Source organism: Nycticebus coucang, chromosome 9 (assembly GCF_027406575.1).
Source record: "Nycticebus coucang isolate mNycCou1 chromosome 9, mNycCou1.pri, whole genome shotgun sequence".
NCBI classification, from domain to species: Eukaryota; Metazoa; Chordata; class Mammalia; order Primates; family Lorisidae; genus Nycticebus; species Nycticebus coucang.
Genome location: NC_069788.1, coordinates 120,128,279 through 120,151,032, shown reverse-complemented (window position 1 = coordinate 120,151,032; position 22,754 = coordinate 120,128,279). Strand labels below are relative to the sequence as shown.

The following is a 22,754-nucleotide window of genomic DNA, read 5'->3' as shown; positions in this document are numbered from 1 at the left end:
TCCTTTCACCTATTTTATCACTACCTCTACACCTTAGTATGCAAACTCCACCAGGGTAGGGACTTGGGCTGTTTTTTTTTTTTTTTTTTTTTTTTAATGTGGCCTTGGTAAATGCAAGCAAGCATTTTTTTTTTTTTTAAGAGACAGTAAGAGACAGTGTCTCACTTTATCATCCATAGAATGCTGTGGCGTCACAGCTCACAGCAACCTCCAGCTCTTGGGCTTAGGCAATTCTCTTGCCTCAGCCTCCCAAGTAGCTGGGACTACAGGAGCCCGCCACAACATCCAGCTATTTTGTTGTTGTTGTTACAGTTTGGCCAGGGCTGGGTTTGAACCCACCACCCTGGGTATATGGGGCCAGCCCCCTACTCACTGAGCCACAGGTGCCACCTGGGACTTGGACTGTTTTGTTCACTGTTAGAATCTCAAGGCCTTGCCAGGGCAGTGGACTGGTTAAACTCAGGAATTGGAGACCAGTCTGAGCAAGAGTGAGACCCTACCTCTATTAAAAATAGAAAAACTAGCTGGGTGATTTGGAGGGTGCCTGTAGTCCCAACTACTTGGGAGGCTGAGACAAGGAGGATCGCTTGAACTCACAAGTCAGACGTTGCTGTCAGTTAGGCTGACACCATGGCACACTAGCCTGGGCAACAGAGGGAGACTCTGTTTCAAAAAAAAAAAAAAAAGAAAGAAAGAAAAAGAAAAAAACTCACACCACCACTGATTACAGTCAATAATGCTACTCCTCCCTTTTTGTGGTTGAGGCACAACTGATCAGCATTCCTTCCCCATAGGGACCACTGATCACAGAGTGGTTCTGACCCCTCTACAGCAGATGCTCAGGGAGGGTTTTGTTTCCTCTACTTCATCTTTTAATGCTGGAAAGCCAAAAACTCCACATGCTATCACCATCATTATTGGTACATGAAGGGACATGAAGCTCACCCTTTCACAAATACTCATACCTCCTGCAGCTTGTTGAATATATAAATATACATCCTCTGGTCCCCTTTCCCCCTTTCCAAATGGATGCTTCTGCCTGAGACTATACTTCCTAGTTAGTCTGAATGGCCACCCTGCAGGCTGCAACTCTTTATGATAAAAAAAACTCTTCTTTCCAAATTCATGAACCTCGTCATTCTTTAGTTGACAGAAGAAACTGGCTATTAAACAACAGGACACTGTAAAAGGTTAGCTATTTTAACTCTCAGCAGGCTGGAGAAACAGACCCTTCTAGTGCCTGGAATGGTCTTTTCCAGAAAATGCTTTCAATATTTGTGGCCAAAACCTGACATCCATTCTTTAATGATAAAAATTGCATTTAGATTTAATAAGTGGTCTCAACCTTCAAGATGCATTAGAATCATGGAATGAACTTTCAAAAAAAAAACGTTAAAAATATTGAGTCCAGTGGCTTTTTGTTAACAATCCCAATTAAATCAGTATGGTATAAGCAGCAAGCATCAACATTTTTCAATAGCTCACGGTAAGTGTAAATGGGTAAAATGACCTAGGAAAGATTGGCAACCTTTATTAAAATTGATCATATGCATGTTTTATTTTTAGGAATATACCCAAGACAAATGTTTATATATTCCACCAAAGGACCTCTAAAGGAGTGCTCCATAGCAGCACTATTTACAATTGCCCAAAACTGGAAATCCACATGTCCATAGATACCGGCATACCACAGAATTATATACAGCAATGAAAATAAACTATTATTACCTGCAACATGAAATAATCTCAGAAACACAGTATTGATTAAAAGGTGCCAGACATATTAGACTTTTTATCTATGATGCCACATACATGAAGTTCAAAAACAGGCAAAACTATTCTCTAGTTTAGAAGTCAAAATAGCAACTACCTTTTTGGGTGACTGGATGGGGGCTTTGCCCTTATAAACATAGTTAACTTGCTCTCCACATATTCAGTGAGCACTTATATCAGGAGCCAGTCAAGAAGCAAAGCTAAATTCTCTTCATAACCAGTTCTTCTGAAAAGAAGACTTTATCAAGAGAAAGCCTCTGGTAAATAAGCAACTAAATATAAGCAACTAAAAATGGAAAGTCATGCAGAAACAAGGCAATTTAGCAAGCCACATAGAAGAAATGTACTCAGGTTTAAGTACTGTGAATTCTAACCCAAAAACCTGGGGTTTAATCTCACCAATGTGAAAAACTCATCACCATCTAATTTATATGTAGTCATCTTTGGCCACCACCTCCACATTCCAGGAAACAATCATTTTGCTCCAGGCTAGGTTTCATCACAGACGACTTTCTAATTCACTCAAAAACCTCTATTTACAAAGTTAAAAGTTTCAGGACAATTACTGTTGTTAACCAAAGCATTCAGTAAATAACTGGTGATGTCAACTGTACCAAGCACAACAGCAGTAAGGCCACATAGCGTTTGCCTTTCCCTCTTCTTTCCACCCTTATTTTTCCCCACCAGTCATCTTCCAGACAAAAAGCAGTTGGTATTACTTCCCGGGGGTAAATGTGACAACCATACCCACTAATTAAGCATTCAGATGTTCCTCAAGGGTAGAACAAGCGGAGATTAAGTGGAATGCAGAATACTGTCAGGACTCAGAAGCCAAACTAGAAAGTAACTCTAGGCCAGGGCAGGGAACTGGTTAAGAGATAAGCACATGGTTGAACAGAAAAGAAAAGTTTATTAGATTTCACTTAGCGTAAAAGATTCTAGTGTGCTGGGAAAAGCGATGGGCTGGGAGTAAATCCCACATCACTAACTAGTCTTTTAATCTTGTCACGTCTTTTCACTTTCAAATTATAGGGGAAGGTACTAAGGAGACTGGGTTTCGGAGTTCTGACTATGGCTCTCCACGCAGCCCCAACTTCCCTCTCTCCTGGCAGAAAGGCAAGAGCAGCTGAGCCTTCGGAAGCATAATCACGGGACTAGTCCCTGAAGCACAAGAGCCAGTGGCCACAAGCTACCAGTGCCAGTTCTTCTGGATACTGTATTCCCTTCCTGCCCAGCAAGCCTGGTTCATTCGCCCTAAGTATCTCTTCCACCAAGAAAAAGAAAAACTAAAAAAAAAGTGTCTGAGGACCTGCACACATTGCTCGGAGCCCTAGCCTGCAGCCCAACATGCCCTAACAGTAACGCCAAGTGCTTACGCGGAGACCACCTTCCCGTTCAGGACTGCTGCCGGCGCCATTGCCTTTATTAGTCCGGGGCCCACGATGAACACCACCAAAATCAAGGTTCCACGCCCTCCGCCGCCGCGCGGGGGACCCAATCCACGTGGTTAGGGACTGCCCACAGAGAACCTGCTACGACTACGCCTGCGCACCCCCTGGAGGTGGAGACGGGCGCGCTGCCCGGTAAAACGTCGGGGACGATAACTAGCAAAGAGCTTAGGGGTAGGGGGACTGAGACGAAGAGAAAAGAGAGGACGAAGAAAACCGGTGATGACTGGCTGGCGAAAATGACTGACTGGTGGAAAGAGCCGGTCAAGAGCGCGGCTTTGTACCGGCCGGAACACCGCCGGAGAGAGGAGGCTGGAACTGATTCCGGAACCCGGCCTTGATTCCAGCCAATCAGGGAGCGGGGAGGGGGCGGAGCCTGGGTGGGGCGGTCTCGCGGGAGGCGCAGCTTCGCGGGCGCGGGAGACGAGGCTCGAATCTCGTGGGGTTGCGAGACAGTGTTGCTGGGAGCTGAGGGCGCTGGGTTTACCCGGAGGATGTTGGGCGGGCCTCTGGGCGGGAACGTGCAGATGTCAGAACCTGGAGGGTGAGGGGCGGCTTCCGGCACTCTGACACACCGGCGCCGCCAGGCTGGGGTCGGGCCCCATCGGGTTACCGCTTCAGAGGGTGTGGGATGGCGCCTGTAGCTGTGCTTTTGAGATACTCTCGGGTGACTGGTGCTCAGGATGCTAAGGCAGGTGGATTGCTTGAGCTCAAGCATTTGAGACCAGCTTGAGCAAAAAGAGTGAGACCCCGTCTCTACTAAAAATAGAAAAACTTGGCCGGTTGTACTGGTGGGCGCCACTAGTCCCAGCTCCTCGGGAGGCTGAGGCAAGAGGATCTCTTGAGCCCATCAGTTTGAGGTTGCTGTGAGCTATGATGCCATGATGCCACAGGCACTCTACCCAGAGCAAGAGAGTTAGGCTCTGGCTCAAAAGTAAAAAAGAAATATATATATATATATAAAGAGAAGTTTCTCTGGGCATCTGACTTGAGCAAAAACCTTAAAGAGAGGAGAAGGTTGGGGGGTAAGAAAAAGAAAGCAAAGATTTGGTTTGAGCAGCTGGAAAGATGATGCCATTCATTGAGTTGAAGTAACACTAGAAGGACCAGGTTTGGGGGATATGATTATGAATTCACTTTTAGATGTTTTTAAATGCTTTCTACATATCCGCATGGAGAGCTGGTATTTAAATCCATGAGATTGGATGATATCCTGCCAAAGGTATGAGTGTAGGTAAAGAAAGGACTAAGGATTAGTACCTAGAACCCCTCAAAGTGGACAGGAGGAACCAGGAGGGAGATTACAGTGTATTATGAAGAAAACCCCAAGTGTAGCCTACCTTAGAAGACAAATGAAGAATGTGTTTCATGGAAAAATGGTAATTCTGTCAAATGTTACAAATTGATCAAATAATATGAAGAATGAGAATTGAAGGCCAGGTGCTGTGGCACACACCTGTAATCCTAGCACCCAGAAGTTTGAGACAAGCCTGAGCAAGACCCCATCTCTTAAAAAAAAAAAATGCCCAGGTGTTGTGGCAGGCACCTGCAGTGCCAGCTACTCAGGGAGATCACTTGAACCCAGGAATTTGAGCTAACTTGTGAGCTATTACACCACAGCTTTCTATTGAAGGTATCAAAATGAAACTCTGGAAAATAAAAAAAAAAAGAATTGACCTTTCATAGAGACTAGAAAGATAAAATATTTTATTTAAATGCTTATAATGGCAGTTGCTAGAAAAAATATTTTTTTCAAAGTTTGCATTTTTACAACCTTTTTGAGGGATGATTTGATAATATCTATTAAAAACTTAATATGTGCTTTCTTAAACCTTGTTAACTCCACTTCCAGGAATTTATCTTGGAGTAATGGTTACACAGAAACAAATATATGTGTAAAAGACATGTAAGATGGTGTTCACATTGTTAAATAAAGGCAGATTATGCAATAAAGCATATAATATGGTTTAATTTATGTTAATATATATGAAAAATACCTTTGATTATACTATCAAAAGTTGCTTACTCATTTACTTCATTTACACATTAACGTATTTTATTTTTTTTGAGACAGAGTCTCACTATGTTGCCCTGGATACAGTGCCAAGGGGTCAAAATTCTTGGGCTTAAGCAATTCTCTTGCCTCAGCCTCCCAAGTAGCTGAGACTACAGGCACCTGCCACCACACCTGGCTATTCGTTGATTGCAGTTGTCATTGTTTATCCCGCCCAGGGTGGAATCAAACCCAACCAGCATCTGTAAATGTGGCTGGTACCTTAATCACTGTGCTAAGGGCACGGCACCTAACCTATTTTACTCAGCACTCATTACTATCCAAAATGATTTTGTTTCTTTGTATACTTGTTTACTTTCTATTCCCAACAGAATGTAAGCTTAATAAGAGATTTCCTTCTCTTGTTCATACTTTATACTATACCTGCTACTTGGAGGTGTATTTTTTTTCATTGTTGGGGTATCAGTGAGGGTTTGGAGGCATAGTTTTTAAAATATTGTTTTGGTGGAAAAAAGATAGTCTTTTTATTCTCTTTGTTTAGTTGTTACTTTCATTCCTATGAATATAACTTAATTTCTCTGTGTCTCATTTTTCTAAATGAAAACAATGGACAGCCATTTTCTTTCCTTTTTTTATTTTTTATTGTTAAATCATAGCTGTGTACATTAGTGCATTCAAGGGGTACAATGTGCTGGTTTCATATAAATCTGAAATATTCTCATCAAACTGTTCAACGTAGCTTTCATGGCATTTTCTTAGTTATTGTATGTAGACATTTGTATTCTGCCTTTAGTAAGTTTCGCCTGTACCCATTCTAAGGTGCACCATAGGTGTGGCCCGACCCATCACCCTTCCTCCACCTTAACCTCCCCCCTCCCTTCCCCTTCCTTGGCCCTTTCCTCATACTCTTGTGCTATAGTTGGGTTATAGCCTTCATGTGAAAGCTATAATTTAGCTTCATAGTAGGGCTGAGTACATTGGATACTTTTTCTTCCATTCCTGAACTACTTTGCTAAGAAGAATACGTTTCAGCTCCATCCATGTAAACATGAAACAGGTAAAGTCTGGGCGGCGGCTGTGGATCAAAGGAGTAGGGCACCAGCCCCATATGCTGGAGGTGGCAGGTTCAACCCCAGCACTGGCCAAAAACTGCAAAAAAAAAAAAAAGAAAGAAAGAGGTAAAGTCTCCATCTTTCTTTAAGGGTGCATTATATTCCATGGTATACATGTACCACAATTTGCTAGTCCATTCGTGGGTCAGTGGGTACTTGGGCTTCTTCCATGACTTAGCAATTATGAATTGGGCTGCAATAAACATTCAGCTACAGATGTCTTTGTTATATTGTGATTTTTGGTCTCCTGGGTATAAACCTAGTTAAGGAATTATAGGATTGAATGGCAGGTCTATTTTTAGGTCTCGTAAGTATTCTCCAAACATCCTTCCAGAAGGAAGGTATTAGTATGCATTCCCACCAGGAGTGTAGAAGTGTGCCCTTTTCTCCACATCCATGCCAACATCTCTGGTTTTGGGATTTTGTTATGTGGGCTACTCTTACTGGGGTTAGGTGATATCTCAAAGTAGTTTTGATTTGCATTTCTCTGATGATTAAGGATGATGAGCTTTTTTTCATATGTTTGTAGATCGTGCATCTGTCTTCTTTAGAGAAGTTTCTCTTCAAGTCCCTTGCCCACCCTGAGATGGGATCACTTGTTCTTTTCTTGCTAATACGTTTGTGTTCTCTGTGGATTCTGGTTATTAGACCTTTATTGGAGGTATAACCTGCAAATATTTTCTCCCATTCTGAGGGCTGTCTGCTTGCTTTACTTACTATGTTCTTGTCTGTGCAGAAGCTTTTTAGTTTGATCAGGTCCCAGTAGGGTACTTTCAATACTGCTTCAATTGCCTGCGGAGTCCTCCTCATAAAATATTCACCCAGGCCAATTCCTTTAGTAGTTTTCCCTGCACTTTCTTCAAGTATTTTTATAGTTTTTTGTCTTAAGTTTAAATCTTTTATCCAGTGAGAGTCTGTCTTAGTTAATGGCAAAAGGTGTGGGTCCAGTTTCAGTCTTCTACAGGTTGCCAGCCAGTTCACCCAGCACCATTCGTTAAATAGGGAATCTTTTCCCCACTGAATGTTTTCAATTGGCTTGTCAAAGATCAAATAATGGTAAGTAGCTGGTTCATCTCTTGGTTCTCTATTCTGTTCCAGACATCTACTTCTCTGTTTTCGTGCCAAAACCATGTTGTTTTGATCACTGTCAATTTATAATACAGTCTGAGGTCTGGTAGCATGATTCCTCCTGTTGTTTTTATTGCTGAGTAATGTTTTGGCTATTCAAGGTTTTTTCTGATTCCATATAAAACAAAGTATTCTTTTTTCAAGATCTTTAAAATATGAAAATGGAGCTTTAATAGGAATTGCATTAAAATTATATATTGCTTTGGGTAGTATAGACATTTTGACAATGTTCATTCTTCCCAGCCATGAGCATGGTATGTTTATCCATTTGTTGACATCTTCAGCTATTTCTTTTCTTAGAGTTTCATAGTTCTCTTTGTAGAGATCTTTCACGTCCTTTGTTAGGTAGACTCCCAAATATTTCATCTTCTTTGGCACTACCATGAAAGAAATAGAGTCCTTGACTGTTTTTTCGGCTTGGTTATTGTTGGTATATATAAAGGCTACAGATTTACGGGTGTTGATTTTGTAGCCCGAGACATTGCTGTATTCCTTGATCACTTCTAAAAGTTTTGTAGTAGAATCCGTAGTGGTTTCCAGATATACGATCATATCATCTGCAAAGAGTGAAAGTTTGATCTCTTCCAACCCTATGTGGATACCATTGATCGCCTTTTCTTCCCTAATTGCAGTGGCTAAAACTTCCACTACAATGTTAAAGAGCAATGGAGACAATGGGCAACCTTGCCTGGTTCCTGATCTAAGTGGAAATGATTTCAGTTTAACTCCATTCATTACGGTATTGTCTGTGGGTTTGCTGTAGATGGCCTCTATTAGTTTAAGAAATGTCCCTTCTATACCAATTTTCTTAAGTATTCTGATCATGAAGGGATGCTGGATATTATCAAAAGCTTTTTCTGCATCAATTGAAAGAATCATATGGTCCTTATTTTTTAGTTTGTTTATGTGCTGAATTACATTTATAGATTCATGTATATTGAACCAGCCTTGAGACCCTGGGATAAATCCCACTTGGTCATGGTGTATAATTTTTTTGATGTGTTGTTGGATTCTGCTTGTTAGGATCTTATTGAGTATTTTAGCATGAATATTCATTAGTGATATTGGTCTATAATTTTCTTTTCTTGTTGGGTCTTTCCCTGGTTTGGGGATCAAGGTGATGTTTGCTTCGTAGAATATGTTGGGTAATATTCCTTCTTTTTCTATATTTTGGAAGAGGTTTAGTAATATAGGTACTAGTTCTTCTATAAAGGTTTGGTAGAATTCTGATGTAAAGCCATCTGGTCCTGGGCTTTTCTTTTTAGGGAGATTTTGTATAGTTGATGCTATTACAGAACTTGATATAGGCCATCTGGTCCTGGGCTTTTCTTTTTAGGGAGATTTTGTATAGTTGATGCTATTTCAGAACTTGGTATAGGCCACGTCATTCTGGCTAAGTTTTGGTAGGTGGCGTACTTCCAGGTATTGGTCGATTTCTTTCAGATTTTCATATTTCTGAGAGTAGAGTTTCTTGTAGTATGCGTTAAGGATTTTTTGAATTTCGGAGGGGTCTGTTGTTATTTCATCATTACCATTTCTGATTGATGAAATTAGAGATTTTACTCTTTTTTTCCTGGTTAGGTTGGCCAAAGGTTTATCTATTTTATTGATATTTTCAAAAAACCAACTTTTGGATTTATTGATCTGTTGTATAATTCTTTTGTTTTCAATGTCATTGAATTCTGCTCTGGTTTTGGTTATTTCTTTTCTTCTGCTGGGTTTGGGGTTGGAGTGTTCTTCCTTCTCCAGTTGCTTGAGATGTCCCATTAAGTTACTAACTTCTTCTCTTTCCGTTTTCTTGAGGAAGGCTTGCGGTGCTATAAATTTCACTCTTAGGACTGCCTTTGCAGTATTCCAGAGGTTCTGATAATTCGTGTCTTGATTGTTGTTTAGTTCCAGAAATTTGGTGATTTCCTTCTTAATCTCGTTTATAACCCATGTATCCTTCAGCATAAGGTTATTTAGCTTCCATGTTTTTGTATGTGTATGCAGGTTCCTATTGTTATTGAGTTCAACCTTTATTCCATGATGGTCTGAGAAGATGCAAGGAATATTTTCTATTTTTTTAGATTTCCTGAGGTTAGATTTGTGGCCTAGGATTTGATCGATTTTGGAGTATGTTCCTTGGGCTGATGAGAAGAATGTGTAATCACTTTTTTTTTTTTTTTTTTTGAGACAGAGCCTCAGGCTATCGCCCTGGGTAGAGTGCTATGGCATCACAGCTCACAGCAACCTCAAACTCCTGGGCTCAAGCGAGTCTTCTGTCTCTGCCTCCCAAGTAGCTGGGACCACAGGCACCCGCCACAACGCCCAGCTATTTTTTGGTTGCAGCCGTCATTGTTGTTTGGTGGGCCTGGGCTGGATTCGAACCCGCCAGCTCAGGTGTACATGGCTGGCGCCTTAGCCACTTGAGCCACAGGCGCCGAGCCGTGTAATCAGTTTTGTTGGGATGAAATGTTCTGTAGATGTCTGTTAAGTGCAGATGTTGAATGGTTAAGTTTAAATCTAAAATTTCTTTGCTTAGCTTCTTTTTGAGGATCTATCCAGTAGTGCTAAAGGGGTGTTAAAATCTCCAACTACGATGCAACTGGAGGAAATCAAGTTGCTTATGTCCGTTAGAGTTTCTCTTATAAATTGAGGTGCATTCTGGTTGGGTGCATAAATATTAATAATTGAGATCTCATCATATTGAGTATTACCTTTAACAAATATGAAGTGTCCATCCTTATCCTTCCTTATTTTGGTTGGTTTAAAGCCTATTGCATCTGCAAATAGGATAGCAATGCCTGCTTTTATCTGCTTTCCATTTGCCTGGAGTATAGATGACCATCCTTTCACCTTGAGTCTATATTTGTCTTTTAATGTAAGATGCGATTCTTGGATGCAGCAGATATCTGGCTTGAGGTTTTGTATCCAATTAGGCTACATGCGCCTCTTTAGAGGACAATTTAAACCATTCACATTAATTGAGAATATTGATAAGCCTTTCGAGAGTCCAGTGGACATTTTTAATCCTTTTGCAACTGTGGAATTTGGAATTTGATCAAAATTTTCTGGGTGGGTTTTCTTTTGTGGTGGAGGACTACACTGGTCTTTATGGAGGATGGTCTGAGAATATCCTGGAGAGCTGGTTTAGTTATGGCAAATTTCTTCAACATGTGAATGTCATTGAAGTATTTAATTTCTCCGTCATAAATGAAACTCAGTTTAGCTGCATATAGAATACTGGGTTGAAAGTTATTTTGTTTTAGGAGATTAAAAGTCAATGACGATCCTCTTCTAGCTTGAAAGGTTTCAGCAGAGAGATCTGCAGTTATTCTAATATTCTTGCCCTTGTAGGTGATGGTTTTCTTTCGTCTGGCTGCTTTCAGAATTTTCTCCTTCATATTAACTTTAGTGAAATTGATTATGATGTGTCTGGGGGATGTCTTATTTGGGTTGAGTCGTGCTGGAGTTCTGAAACTATCTGCTATCTGAATTTCAGAATCTCTTGGCATGTCTGGAAAGTTCTCCTTCATAATCTCATGGAGAAGAGACTCTGTGCCTTGTGAAGCCACTTTGTCACTTTCGGGGATCCGTATAAGACGAATATTAGTTTTCTTCGAATTATCCCAGAGCTCTCTGAGAGAGTGATCTGTTTTTGCCCTCCATTTCTCTTCCTCTTTGAGAGTTTGGGAGCATTTGAAAGCTTTGTCTTCATTGTCAGAAATCCTTTCTTCTGTTTCCTCCATTCTGTTACTGAGGGATTTGACTGTGTTTCTCAGATCTTTGAGGGCTGCAACTTCTTGTCTTAATGTGTCAAAATCTTTGGTCATTTGGTCTTTGAATTTGTTGAATTCTTGAGATATCTTTTGGGTTTCTGCTTGGAATTCTAATTCGATCTTATTTGCTATCCATATTCTGAATTTGATTTCTGACGTCTCAGCCATTTGTTTGTGCATGGGATCTTGTGCTGTGTCTGCCCCATTGATCCTTGAGGGAGTTGATCTACTCTGATTATTCATATTGCTAGAGTTTTTCTGTTTATTTCGCCTCATGATTGTTTTTCACCGTTGCCTCTGGCTCTCCTCAGAGTTGGGGAGGTGTCTCTCCAAGATTAGACCCCAGCAGGATCACTCTATTATTGCTCGATCTTTGTAGGGAGTGAACCTGTGTAGTTCCTCTGGGGCTGCCCTACCCAGGGAGTTCTGGTTGTGGAAGCAGCTCTGGAGTGTGACACACCCAGATCCAACAACAGGGTGAGAGGTGGTGCACATGGTTGTGAGAGTGCCTGGTGCTCAGTGACTTTGGCACAACAAAGAGCCCAAGGCTCTAGCAGTCTCTGGCCAGGAGAAGGGCTCTGTGCAGAGGCAGTGAGGGCTCTGGAGGTCATGTGGCTACCAGAGTCCCTGGCCAGACGAGGCGGCTGGTGAGGAGGCAGGGAGGGTATAGGAGGGAGGACGTGGGGTTGTGCAACTCCCGCAGTTCCTGGTCAGGGCATGCGGAGGCCCAACGGGTACTGGTTGCAGGTTGGGGGTCACGGTGCAGCTCTTATGGAGGTCCAGGCTGTGCCAAGCCCAGGAGTTTGAGGTTGCTATGAGCTGTGACGTCATGGCACTCTACCCAGGGCAACAGCCTGAGGCTCCAGGGTGCCAAAACCTGTCTTACTCTGCCCCTGAGGTTTATGGCTGTAAGGCAGCTCAGTCACCGCCTTTAGACTGCTCAGTCACTAGGTTACTAGCTCCCGCCCATCCTTGCTCTGCAACCCTGAGGGTGGAGCTTGCCAGGGCAGTTCTCTCACAATGGCTCCCTGCGGTCCTCAGCTGAACACTATTAGTTCCGTCCTGCTCAGCGGCTCAGTCTGGGGCCCTAGAGAATGCCCAAAGTTCTCCGGCACTCCTGCTCAAGCTCTCCCCAAGGCAAAAATACCAAAACAGTTCACAGGTAAGGCCTTTCTGGTTTGCAGTCTCACTGCTGCTTGTACTTACAGCTGCTGGTGGGATTAGATCCATCAAACACACGCAACCACTTGCCAGTTTTCCGCTGTTTTTGTCCTCCTCTTGGGGTCCAGAAGTCCCTTGCTGACTCCCCGTATCCTCAAAGGATTATAGGCAGATCCTACCACCCAGAGATGCCTGGAGTCTTATCTCCCCAAACTCACCGTGCCCAGTTGCAGGGAAGCTGTTACTCGGCCACCATCTTGCTCCACCTCTCTCTCTCTCTTTTTTTGTTCTTTTTTTTTAGACAAAGTCTCACTATGTCGCCCTCAGTAGAGTGCCATGTTGTCACAGCTCACAGCAACCTAAACTTTTGGGCTTAAGCAATTCTCGTGCCTCAGCCTCCCAAGTAGCTGGGACTACAGGCGATCGCCACAATGCCCAGCTACGGACTGTCATTTTCATCCTTAAATTCACATTAGCATCACTTGTATGGCTTTAAAAAAAAATACTTATTGTCACAACCACAAAAGTGATCACACGGGACACGGATTGAGAATATAAGCTGCAAGAGGTGGGCTTCCCATAGGTGCAAGTCACAAGAGATTTCCAGGCTTGCCAGGGAATTGTCTTGTTTTCAGCAATTCCTCAGATGAGTTATGAGATTGATTTTTAATCCTCTCCGACAATTTATATCGGGCAGCACCTGTTGCTCTGTGGGTTGAGTATCAACCACATATACCGAGGTTGGTGGGTTCAATCCTGGCTTGGGCCAGCTAAAACAACAATGACAACTGCAATAAAAAAATTGCGTTGTGATGGGTGCCTGTGGTCCCAGCTACTCAGGAGGCTGAGGCAAAAGAATCGCTTAAGCCAGGCAGCACCTGTGGCTCAGTGGGTAGGGCACCAGACCTATATACCAAAGGTTTGAACCCAGCCCCGGCCAAACTGCAAAAAAAAAATAGCTGGCCATATATGAGTACAAATCATCAGGTTATATAATTAACACATGAAAGGTTAAAGTCAGAGCTGTAGCTGTGTCCTACCCCCAGGAAGTGTGTCATGTATCCATATACTGTGTGATACCTGGTTGTTATAAAGGATGCTGAATAGTATTCTATGGTATACATACTCTGCAGTTTATAAATCCATTCATGTGTTGATGGGCACTTGGGTTGTTTTCATATCTTTGCGATTGTGAACTGAGCTACAATGAACGTTTGACTCCAAATGTCCCTGTGGTAAAATCTCTTTTCTTCCTTTGGGTGAATGGCTAGTAGTGGGATGGCAGGGTCAAATGGTAGGCTTAGTTCTTTGAGCAGTCTCCATACTTCTTTCCATAGAGACTGTACTACCCTGTTTCCCTGAAATTAAGACATCCTCAAAATGGGGCGGCGCCTGTGGTTCAGTAGGTAAGGCGCCGGCCCCACATACTGAGGGTAGCGGGTTCAAACCCGGCCCCGGCTGAACTGCAACCAAAAAATAGCTGGGCGTTGTGGCGGGCGCCTGTAGTCCCAGCTGCTCGGGAGGCTGAGGCAAGAGAATCGCTTAAGCCCAGGAGTTGGAGGTTGCTGTGAGCTGTGTGAGGCCACGGCACTCTACCAAGGGCCATAAAGTGAGACTCTGTCTCTACAAAAAAAAAAAAAAAAGACATCCTCAAAAAATAAGACCTACTTACAGGAAAGATAAGACGTCCCCTGAAAATAAGACCTAGCGCATCTTCGGGAGCACATCTTAAAATAAGACACTGTCTTATTTTCGGGGAAGCAGGGTAGTTCGCAGTCCTGCCAACACTGCACGAGTGTTCTCTCTGCACCCACACCAGCAACTGTTCTTGTGACATGGGCCATTGTCACTGGGGTTAGGTGAAATCTCAAGATGGGTTTGATTTGCATTTCTTTGACAATTAGAGGTGATGTGCACTTTTTCATGTGTTTTTGGCCATTCTGTCCTTGTGAGAAATGTTTCTGTTCAGGCTCAGCGCCAACAGCTCAGTGATTAGGGGCCAGCAACTACACCAGGGCTGATGGATTTGAACCCTACCTGGGCCTGCTAGAATGACAATGACAACTACTAAAAAAAAAAAAATAGCTGGGCGTGGTAGCGGGCACCTAATACCCAGCTACTTGGGAGGCTGAGGCAAGAGAATCTCTTAAGCCCCAAAGTCTGAGATTGCTGTGAGCTGTGACACAGTGGCACTTTCCAAGGGTGACATAGTGAGACTCTTGCCTCAAAAAAAAAAAAAAGTTTCTGTTCATGTCTGGTCCAGTTTTTAATGGGGTTTACTCTTTCCTTGTTGATACTATTGATCACTATAGGTTCTAGTGATAAGCCCTTTGTCAGATTCATAGTGTGCAAGTATCTTCTAGGACAGCAGTTCTCAACCTGTGGGTTGTGACCCAGAAAAACTGTATTAAAGGATTGTGGCATTACGAAGGTTGAGAACCACTGTCTGGGGTGGGGGGAGGGGTCCCTTTTTCTTCCTTGGACTTCTGTGATGCGTTCACCTAGTAACAGCTCTTCAGTGTGGAGACATTCTAGTGGCAAATTGGACAGGGCAGCCACTCAGCTTGGCCAATTCAGGTCTCTTCTGGGAATTGACCTTCGATTTGGATTTTTCTCTTGTGCCTGATATGGTAAAAAATTATGCTTTTCACTTTCTACTAAAGGGAGCAGAGCATACTACATCTTGTGAGTGTGTAAAATATAGACTAATCACACACAGACCTAAAATCACAGAATAATCATATGGTGCTGTATTTTATTTTTACTTTAGACTCCTAATACAATTTTTTTTTCCTTTTGGGTTCTTTCATTCAGTCTAAGTTTTTGTTGACTCATATGGAATGATAAAGATAAAAGAAAAATAGAAACTGCTTTTAGGTACCTTTCATGTGGAGGAGGTGAAATTTTTATGTAAGACAATATTTAATAAGATAGCAGTCAAAGAAAAGTATAAATCATATGCTGTAGGAGTTAGGAGAGATTACCCTTACCTTTCAGGAATCAAGGAATGCTCCTTGGAAGAGATGGTACTTAACTGATACTGAAGGATTTATATGTTCATCCTTCTGGGGATGTACTTTGGCCCACACAGTAGATTGTTTCTTAAGGACAATCTCAAACTCATTAAGTAAATAAGTTTTTTTTTTCTCTTTTAGTAAAGTTGTTTATAATAGAGCACAATGCTTGTAAAATGGTAAGGAAATAAAAGTAAAGGTTGAGATTCCTCAGAATTGTGTCTCCTGGATCGTTCTCTCTCTCTCTTTTTTTTTCTTTTTTGTAGTTTTTGGCCAGGGCTGGGTTTGAACCCACAACCTCTGGTGTATGGGACCGACTCCCTACTCCTTTTTTTTTTTTTTTTTTTTTTTTTGGCCGGGGCTGGGCTTGAACCCGCCACCTCTGGCATATGGGACCGGCGCCCTACCCGTTGAGCCACAGGCGCCACCCCGACTCCCTACTCCTTTGAGCCACAGGTGCCGCCCTCTCTCTCTCTCTCTCTCTTTTTTTTTGAGACAGAGTCTCATTATGTCACCCTCGGTAGAGTGCCATGGTGTCACAGCTCACAGCAACCTCAGATTCTCTTGCTTCAGCCTCCCAGGTAACTGGGACTATAGGCCCCAGCCACAATACCGGCTGTTTTTTGGTTGCAGTTGTCATTGTTGTTCAGCAGGCCCAGGCCACTAGCCTTGGTGTGTGTGGCCGGCACCCTACTCACTGAGCTAGGGGCACTGCCACCAGGATCATTCTCATTCTAGGATTGACTAAGTTATTTGATTTTCTTCTTTGGTTCTTAGAAAAGGAATTGATACAGTCACGATCTTAGGTATCAAATAATGAAAATGAGGAAGAGACTAGTCTCAGTGGAGATGTTTATACTTCGCCTTTAATACATCTAGAATGAATTTATAAAGGATTTTCAGAGTCAAGCACAGTGGCTCACATGTGTAATCCTAGGAAGTCGCAGACCAGCCTGAGCAAAAGTGAGATGAGACCCCATCTGTACTAAAAATATAAATTAGCCAGGCATCATAGTGGGCAGCTGTAGTACCAGCTATTGAGGACGCTGAGAAAGGAGGATTACTTAAATCTGGAGTTTGAGTTTGCTGTGAGCTAGGCTGAGGCCATGGCATGGTAGCCTGGGGCAACAGAGTGAGATTCTGTCTTAAAAAAAAGAAAAAAACAGATTTCAGGGTTTGTAAAGAAAGCTAGACCATTACACTTTCTATTCTACATTCTCCAAATCATAGACTCCTGATTATTTTCTCCTCTTACGAAAATTCCTCTTATTTTGGAACTACATAATTTTCTTTCTTTTTTTATTTTTATTTTTATTTTTGTGCAGAGACAGTCTCACTTTGTTGCCCTAGGTAGAGTGCTGCAGCGTCACACAGCTCACAGCAACCTCCTACTCCTGGGCTCAGGCCCCCAAGCAGCTGAGACCACAGGCGCCCACCACAATGCCCAGCTATGTTTTTGTTGCAGTTTGGCCAGGGCCAGGCTTGAACCCGCAACCCTTGGTATATGGGGCTGGTGCCCTACTCACTGGGCCACAGGCGCCGCCTGGAACTACATGATTTTCTATCCAGCAAAGGAAACATTTAGTCACATATAACCCCACTATTGTACATTTTCTTTTCTTTTCTTTTTTTTTTATTGTGAAATCATAGCTCTGTACATTAGTGCAATCAAGGGGTACAATGTGCTGGTTTCATATACAATCTGAAATATTCTCATCAAACTGTTCAACGTAGCCTTCATGGCATTTTCTTAGTTATTGTATGTAGACATTTGTATTCTGCATTTAGTAAGTTTCACCTCTACCTATTCTAAGATTCAGTATAGGTGTGGCCCCACCCATCACCCTCCCTCCCCCCAACCTCTCCTCTCCCTTCCCCTTCCTTGGCCCTTTCCCCATATTCTTGTGCTATAGTTGGGTTATAGCCTTCATGTGAAAGCTATAAATTAGATTCATAGTACAGCTGAGTACATTGGATACTTTTTCTTCCATTCCTGAGATACTTCGCTAAGAAGAATATGTTCCAGCTCCATCCATGTAAACATGAAAGAGGTAAAGTCTCCATCTTTCTATAAGGCTGCATAATATTCCATGGTATACATGTACCACAATTTGCTAGTCCATTCGTGGGTCGATGGGCACTTGGGCTTCTTCCATGACTTAGCAATTATGAATTGGGCTGCAATAAACATTCAGCTACAGATGTCATTGTTATGTTGTGACTTTTGGTCTTCTGGGTATAAACCTAGTAAAGGAATTATAGGATCAAATGGCAGGTCTATTTTTAGGTCTCTAAGTATTCTCCAAACATCCTTCCAGAAGGAAGGTATTAATGTGCATTCTCACCAGCAGTGTAGAAGTGTGCCCTTATCTCCACATCCACGCCAACATCTCTGGTTTTGGGATTTTGTTATGTGGGCTACTCTTACTGGGGTTAGGTGATATCTCAAAGTAGTTTTGATTTGCATTTCTCTGATGATTAAGGATGATGAGCTTTTTTTCATATGTTTGTAGATCGTGCGTCTGTCTTCTTTAGAGAAGTTTCGCTTCAAGTCCCTTGCCCACCCTGAGATGGGATCTCTTGTTCTTTTCTTGCTAATACGTTTGTGTTCTCTGTGGATTCTGGTTATTAGACCTTTATTGGAGGTATAACCTGCAAATATTTTCTCCCATTCTGAGGGCTGTCTGCTTGCTTTACTTACTATGTTCTTGGCTATGCAGAAGCTTTTTAGTTTGATCAGGTCCCAGTAGGGTACTTTCAATACTGCTTCAATTGCCTGCGGAGTCCTCCTCATAAAATATTCACCCAGGCCAATTCCTTCAGTAGTTTTCCCTGCACTTTCTTCAAGTATTTTTATAGTTTTTTGTCTTAAGTTTAAATCTTTTATCCAGTGAGAGTCTGTCTTAGTTAATGGCAAAAGGTGTGGGTCCAGTTTCAGTCTTCTACAGGTTGCCAGCCAGTTCACCCAGCACCATTTGTTAAATAGGGAATCTTTTCCCCACTGAATGTTTTCAATTGGCTTGTCAAAGATCAAATAATGGTAAGTAGCTGGTTCATCTCTTGGTTCTCTATTCTGTTCCAGACATCTACTTCTCTGTTTTCGTGCCAATACCATGTTGTTTTGATCACTATCAATTTATAGTACAGTCTGAGGTCTGGTAGCATGATTCCTCCTGTTGTTTTTATTGCTGAGTAATGTTTTGGCTATTCAAGGTTTTTTCTGATTCCATATAAAACAAAGTATTCTTTTTTCAAGATCTTTAAAATATGAAAATGGAGCTTTAATAGGAATTGCATTAAAATTATATATTACTTTGGGTAGTATAGACATTTTGACAATGTTCATTCTTCCCAGCCATGAGCATGGTATGTTTATCCATTTGTTGACATCTTCAGCTATTTCTTTTCTTAGAGTTTCATAGTTCTCTTTGTAGAGATCTTTCATGTCCTTTGTTAGGTAGACTCCCAAATATTTCATCTTCTTTGGCACTACCATGAAAGAAATAGAGTCCTTGACTGTTTTTTCGGCTTGGTTATTGTTGGTATATATAAAGGCTACAGATTTATGGGTGTTGATTTTGTAGCCCGAGACATTGCTGTATTCCTTGATCACTTCTAAAAGTTTTGTAGTAGAATCCGTAGTGGTTTCCAGATATACGATCATATCATCTGCAAAGAGTGAAAGTTTGATCTCTTCCGACCCTATGTGGATGCCCTTGATTGCCTTTTCTTCCCTAATTGCAATGGCTAAAACTTCCATTACAATGTTAAAGAGCAATGGAGACAATGGGGAACCTTGCCTGGTTCCTGATCTAAGTGGAAATGATTTCAGTTTAACTCCATTCATTACGGTATTGTCTGTGGGTTTGCTGTAGATGGCCTCTATTAGTTTAAGAAATGTCCCTTCTATACCAATTTTCTTAAGTATTCTGATCATGAAGGGATGCTGGATATTATCAAAAGCTTTTTCTGCATCAATTGAAAGAATCATATGGTCCTTATTTTTTAGTTTGTTTATGTGCTGAATTACATTTATAGATTCATGTATATTGAACCAGCCTTGAGACCCTGGGATAAATCCCACTTGGTCATGGTGTATAATTTTTTTGATGTGTTGTTGGATTCTGCTTGTTAGGATCTTATTGAGTATTTTAGCATGAATATTCATTAGTGATATTGTTCTATAATTTTCTTTTCTTGTTGGGTCTTTCCCTGGTTTGGGGATCAAGGTGATGTTTGCTTCATAGAATATGTTGGGTAATATTCCTTCTTTTTCTATATTTTGGAAGAGGTTTAGTAATATAGGTACTAGTTCTTCTATAAAGGTTTGGTAGAATTCTGATGTAAAGCCATCTGGTCCTGGGCTTTTCTTTTTAGGGAGATTTTGTATAGTTGATGCTATTTCATAACTTGATATAGACCTGTTCAACATTTCCACTTCATTCTGGCTAAGTCTTGGTAGGTGGCATACTTCCAGGTATTGGTCGATTTCTTTCAGATTTTCATATTTCTGAGAGTAGAGTTTCTTGTAGTATGCGTTAAGGATTATTTGAATTTCAGAGGGGTCTGTTATTTCATCGTTACCATTTCTGATTGATGAAATTAGAGGTTTTACTCTTTTTTTCCTGGTTAGGTTGGCCAAAGGTTTATCTATTTTATTGATATTTTCAAAAAACCAACTTTTGGATTTATTGATCTGTTGTATAATTCTTTTGTTTTCAATTTCATTTAATTCTGCTCTGATTTTGGTTATTTCTTTTCTTCTGCTGGGTTTGGGGTTGGAGTGTTCTTCCTTCTCCAGTTGCTTGAGATGTCCCATTAAGTTATTAACTTCTTCTCTTTCCATTTTCTTGAGGAAGGCTTGCAGTGCTATAAATTTCCCTCTTAGGACTGCCTTTACAGTAACCCAGAGGTTCTGATAATTCGTGACTTGATTGTTGTTTTGTTCCAAAAATTTGGTGATTTTCTTCTTAATCTTGTCTATAACCCATCTATCCTTCAGCATGAGGTTGTTTAGTTTCCATGTTTTTGTATGTGTATGGTCTGAGAAGATGCAAGGAATAATTTCTATTTTTTTAAATTTGCTGAGGTTAGATCTGTGGCCTAGGATTTGATCGATTTTGGAGTATGTTCCTTGGGCTGATGAGAAGAATCTGTATTCAGTTTTGTTGGGATGAAATGTTCTGTAGATGTCTGTTAAGTGCAGATGTTGAATGGTTAAGTTTAAATCTAAAATTTCTTTGCTTAGCTTCTTTTTGGAGGATCTATCCAGCACTGCTAAAGGAGTGTTAAAAATCTCCAACTGCTGTGGAACTGGAGGAAATCAAGTTGCTCATGTCTGTTAGAGTTTCTCTTATAAATTGAGGTGCATTCTGGTTGGGTGCATAAATATTAATAATTGAGATTTCATCATATTGAGTATTACCTTTAACAAATATGAAGTGTCCATCCTTATCCTTCCTTATTTTGGTTGGTTTAAAGCCTATTGCGTCTGCGAATAGGAAAGCACTGCCTGGTTTTTTCTGCTTTCCATTTGCCTGGAGTATAGATGACCATCCCTTCACCTTGAGTCTATATTTGTCTTTTAATGTAAGATGCGATTCTTGGATGCAGCAGATATCTGGCTTGAGGTTTTGTATCCAGTCAGCCAACATGTGCCTCTTTAGAGGACAATTTAAACCATTCACATTAATTGAGAATATTGATAAGCCTTTCGAGAGTCCAGTGGACATTTTTAATCCTTTTGTGACTGTGGAAGTTGGAATTTGATCAGAATTTTCTGGGTGGGTTTTCTTTTGTGGTGGAGGACTACACTGGTCTTTATGGAGGATGGTCTGAGAATATCCTGGAGAGCTGGTTTAGTTATGGCAAATTTCTTCAACATGTGAATGTCATTGAAGTATTTAATTTCTCCATCATAAATGAAACTCCTGTAGCTGGGTACAGGATCCTGGGTTGAAAATTATTATGTTTTAGGAGATTAAAAGTCGATGACCATCCTCTTCTAGCTTGAAAGGTTTCAGCAGAGAGATCTGCAGTTATTCTAATATTCTTGCCCTTGTAGGTGATGGTTTTCTTTCATCTGGCTGCTTTCAGAATTTTCCCCTTCATATTAACTTTAGTGAAATTGATTATGATGTGTCTGGGGGATGTCTTATTTGGGTTGAGTAGTGCTGGAGTTCTGAAACTGTCTGCTATCTGAATTTTTTGAATCTCTTGGCATGTCTGGAAAGTTCTCCTTCATAATCTCATGGAGAAGAGACTCTGTGCCTTGTGAAGTCACTTCGCTGCTTTCGGGGATCCCTATAAGACGAATATTGTTTGTTTGTTTGTTTGTTTGTTTTTAATTGTCCCAGAGCTCTCTGAGAGAGTATCTGTTTTTGCTCTCCATTTCTCTTCCTCTTTGGGAATTTGGGAGCGTTCGAAAGCTATGTCTTCAATGTCAGAAATCCTTTCTTCTGCTTGCTCCATTCTGTTACTGAGGGATTCTACTGTGTTTCTCAGATTTGAGGGATGCAACTTCTTGTCTCAATGTGTCAATATCTTTGGTCATTTGGTCTTTAAATTCATTGAATTCTTGAGATATCTTTTGGGTTTCTGCTTGGAATTCTAATTCGATTTTATTTGCTATCCAGATTCTGAATTTGATTTCTGACATCTCAGCCATTTGTTTGTGCATGGGATCTTGTGCTGTGTCTGCCCCATTGATCCTTGAGGGAGTTGATCTACTCTGATTATTCATATTGCCAGAATTTTTCTGTTGATTTCGCCTCATGATTATTTTCCACTGTTGCCGTCCTCAGAGTTGGAGAGGTGTCTCTGCAAGATTAGACCCCAGCAGGATCACTCTGTTGTTGCTGGATCTTTGTGGGGAGTGACCCTGTATAGTTTCGCTGCGGGTGCCCCAGCTAGGGAGTTCTGGTTGTGGAAGCAGCTCCGCAGTATGACATACCCGGATCCAGCAACAGGGCGGGAGGTGGTACGCACGGTTCTGGGAGTGCCTGGCGCCCAGTGAGTTTAGCACAGAAAGCCCAATGCTCCAGCAGTCTCTGACCAGGAGAAGGGCTCTGTGCAGAGGCAGGGAGGGCTCCAGAGGGCACGCAGCTACCAGTGTCCCTGGCCAGACAAGTGGGCCAATGTGGAGGCAGGGACAACATGGGGTTGTGCGGTTCCCACAGTTCCTGGTCAGGGCATGTGGAGGCACAGGGGGTGCAGCTCTTATGGAGGTCTGGGCGGTGCCAAGCCCAGGAGTTTGAGGTTGTTATGAGCTGTGATGCCACGGCACTCTACACAGGGCAACAGCCCGAGGCTCCAGTGTGCCAAAACTGGTCTCACTCTGCCCC

At 41.8% G+C, this 22,754-nt stretch overlaps 1 protein-coding gene across 1 annotated transcript in view; it reads right to left on the bottom strand.

Moving 5' to 3' along the window:
* Window positions 1–3,289, bottom strand: part of MTHFD1 (methylenetetrahydrofolate dehydrogenase, cyclohydrolase and formyltetrahydrofolate synthetase 1) — a 73,273-nt gene extending 69,984 nt beyond the window's left edge. The window contains exon 1 of the mRNA XM_053601081.1: window positions 3,150–3,289. Coding sequence (XP_053457056.1) covers window positions 3,150–3,190 — 41 coding nt within the window. The 5' untranslated portion in view covers window positions 3,191–3,289. The remainder of the gene's footprint in view (window positions 1–3,149) is intronic.
* Window positions 3,290–22,754: the final 19,465 nt, after the last annotated feature.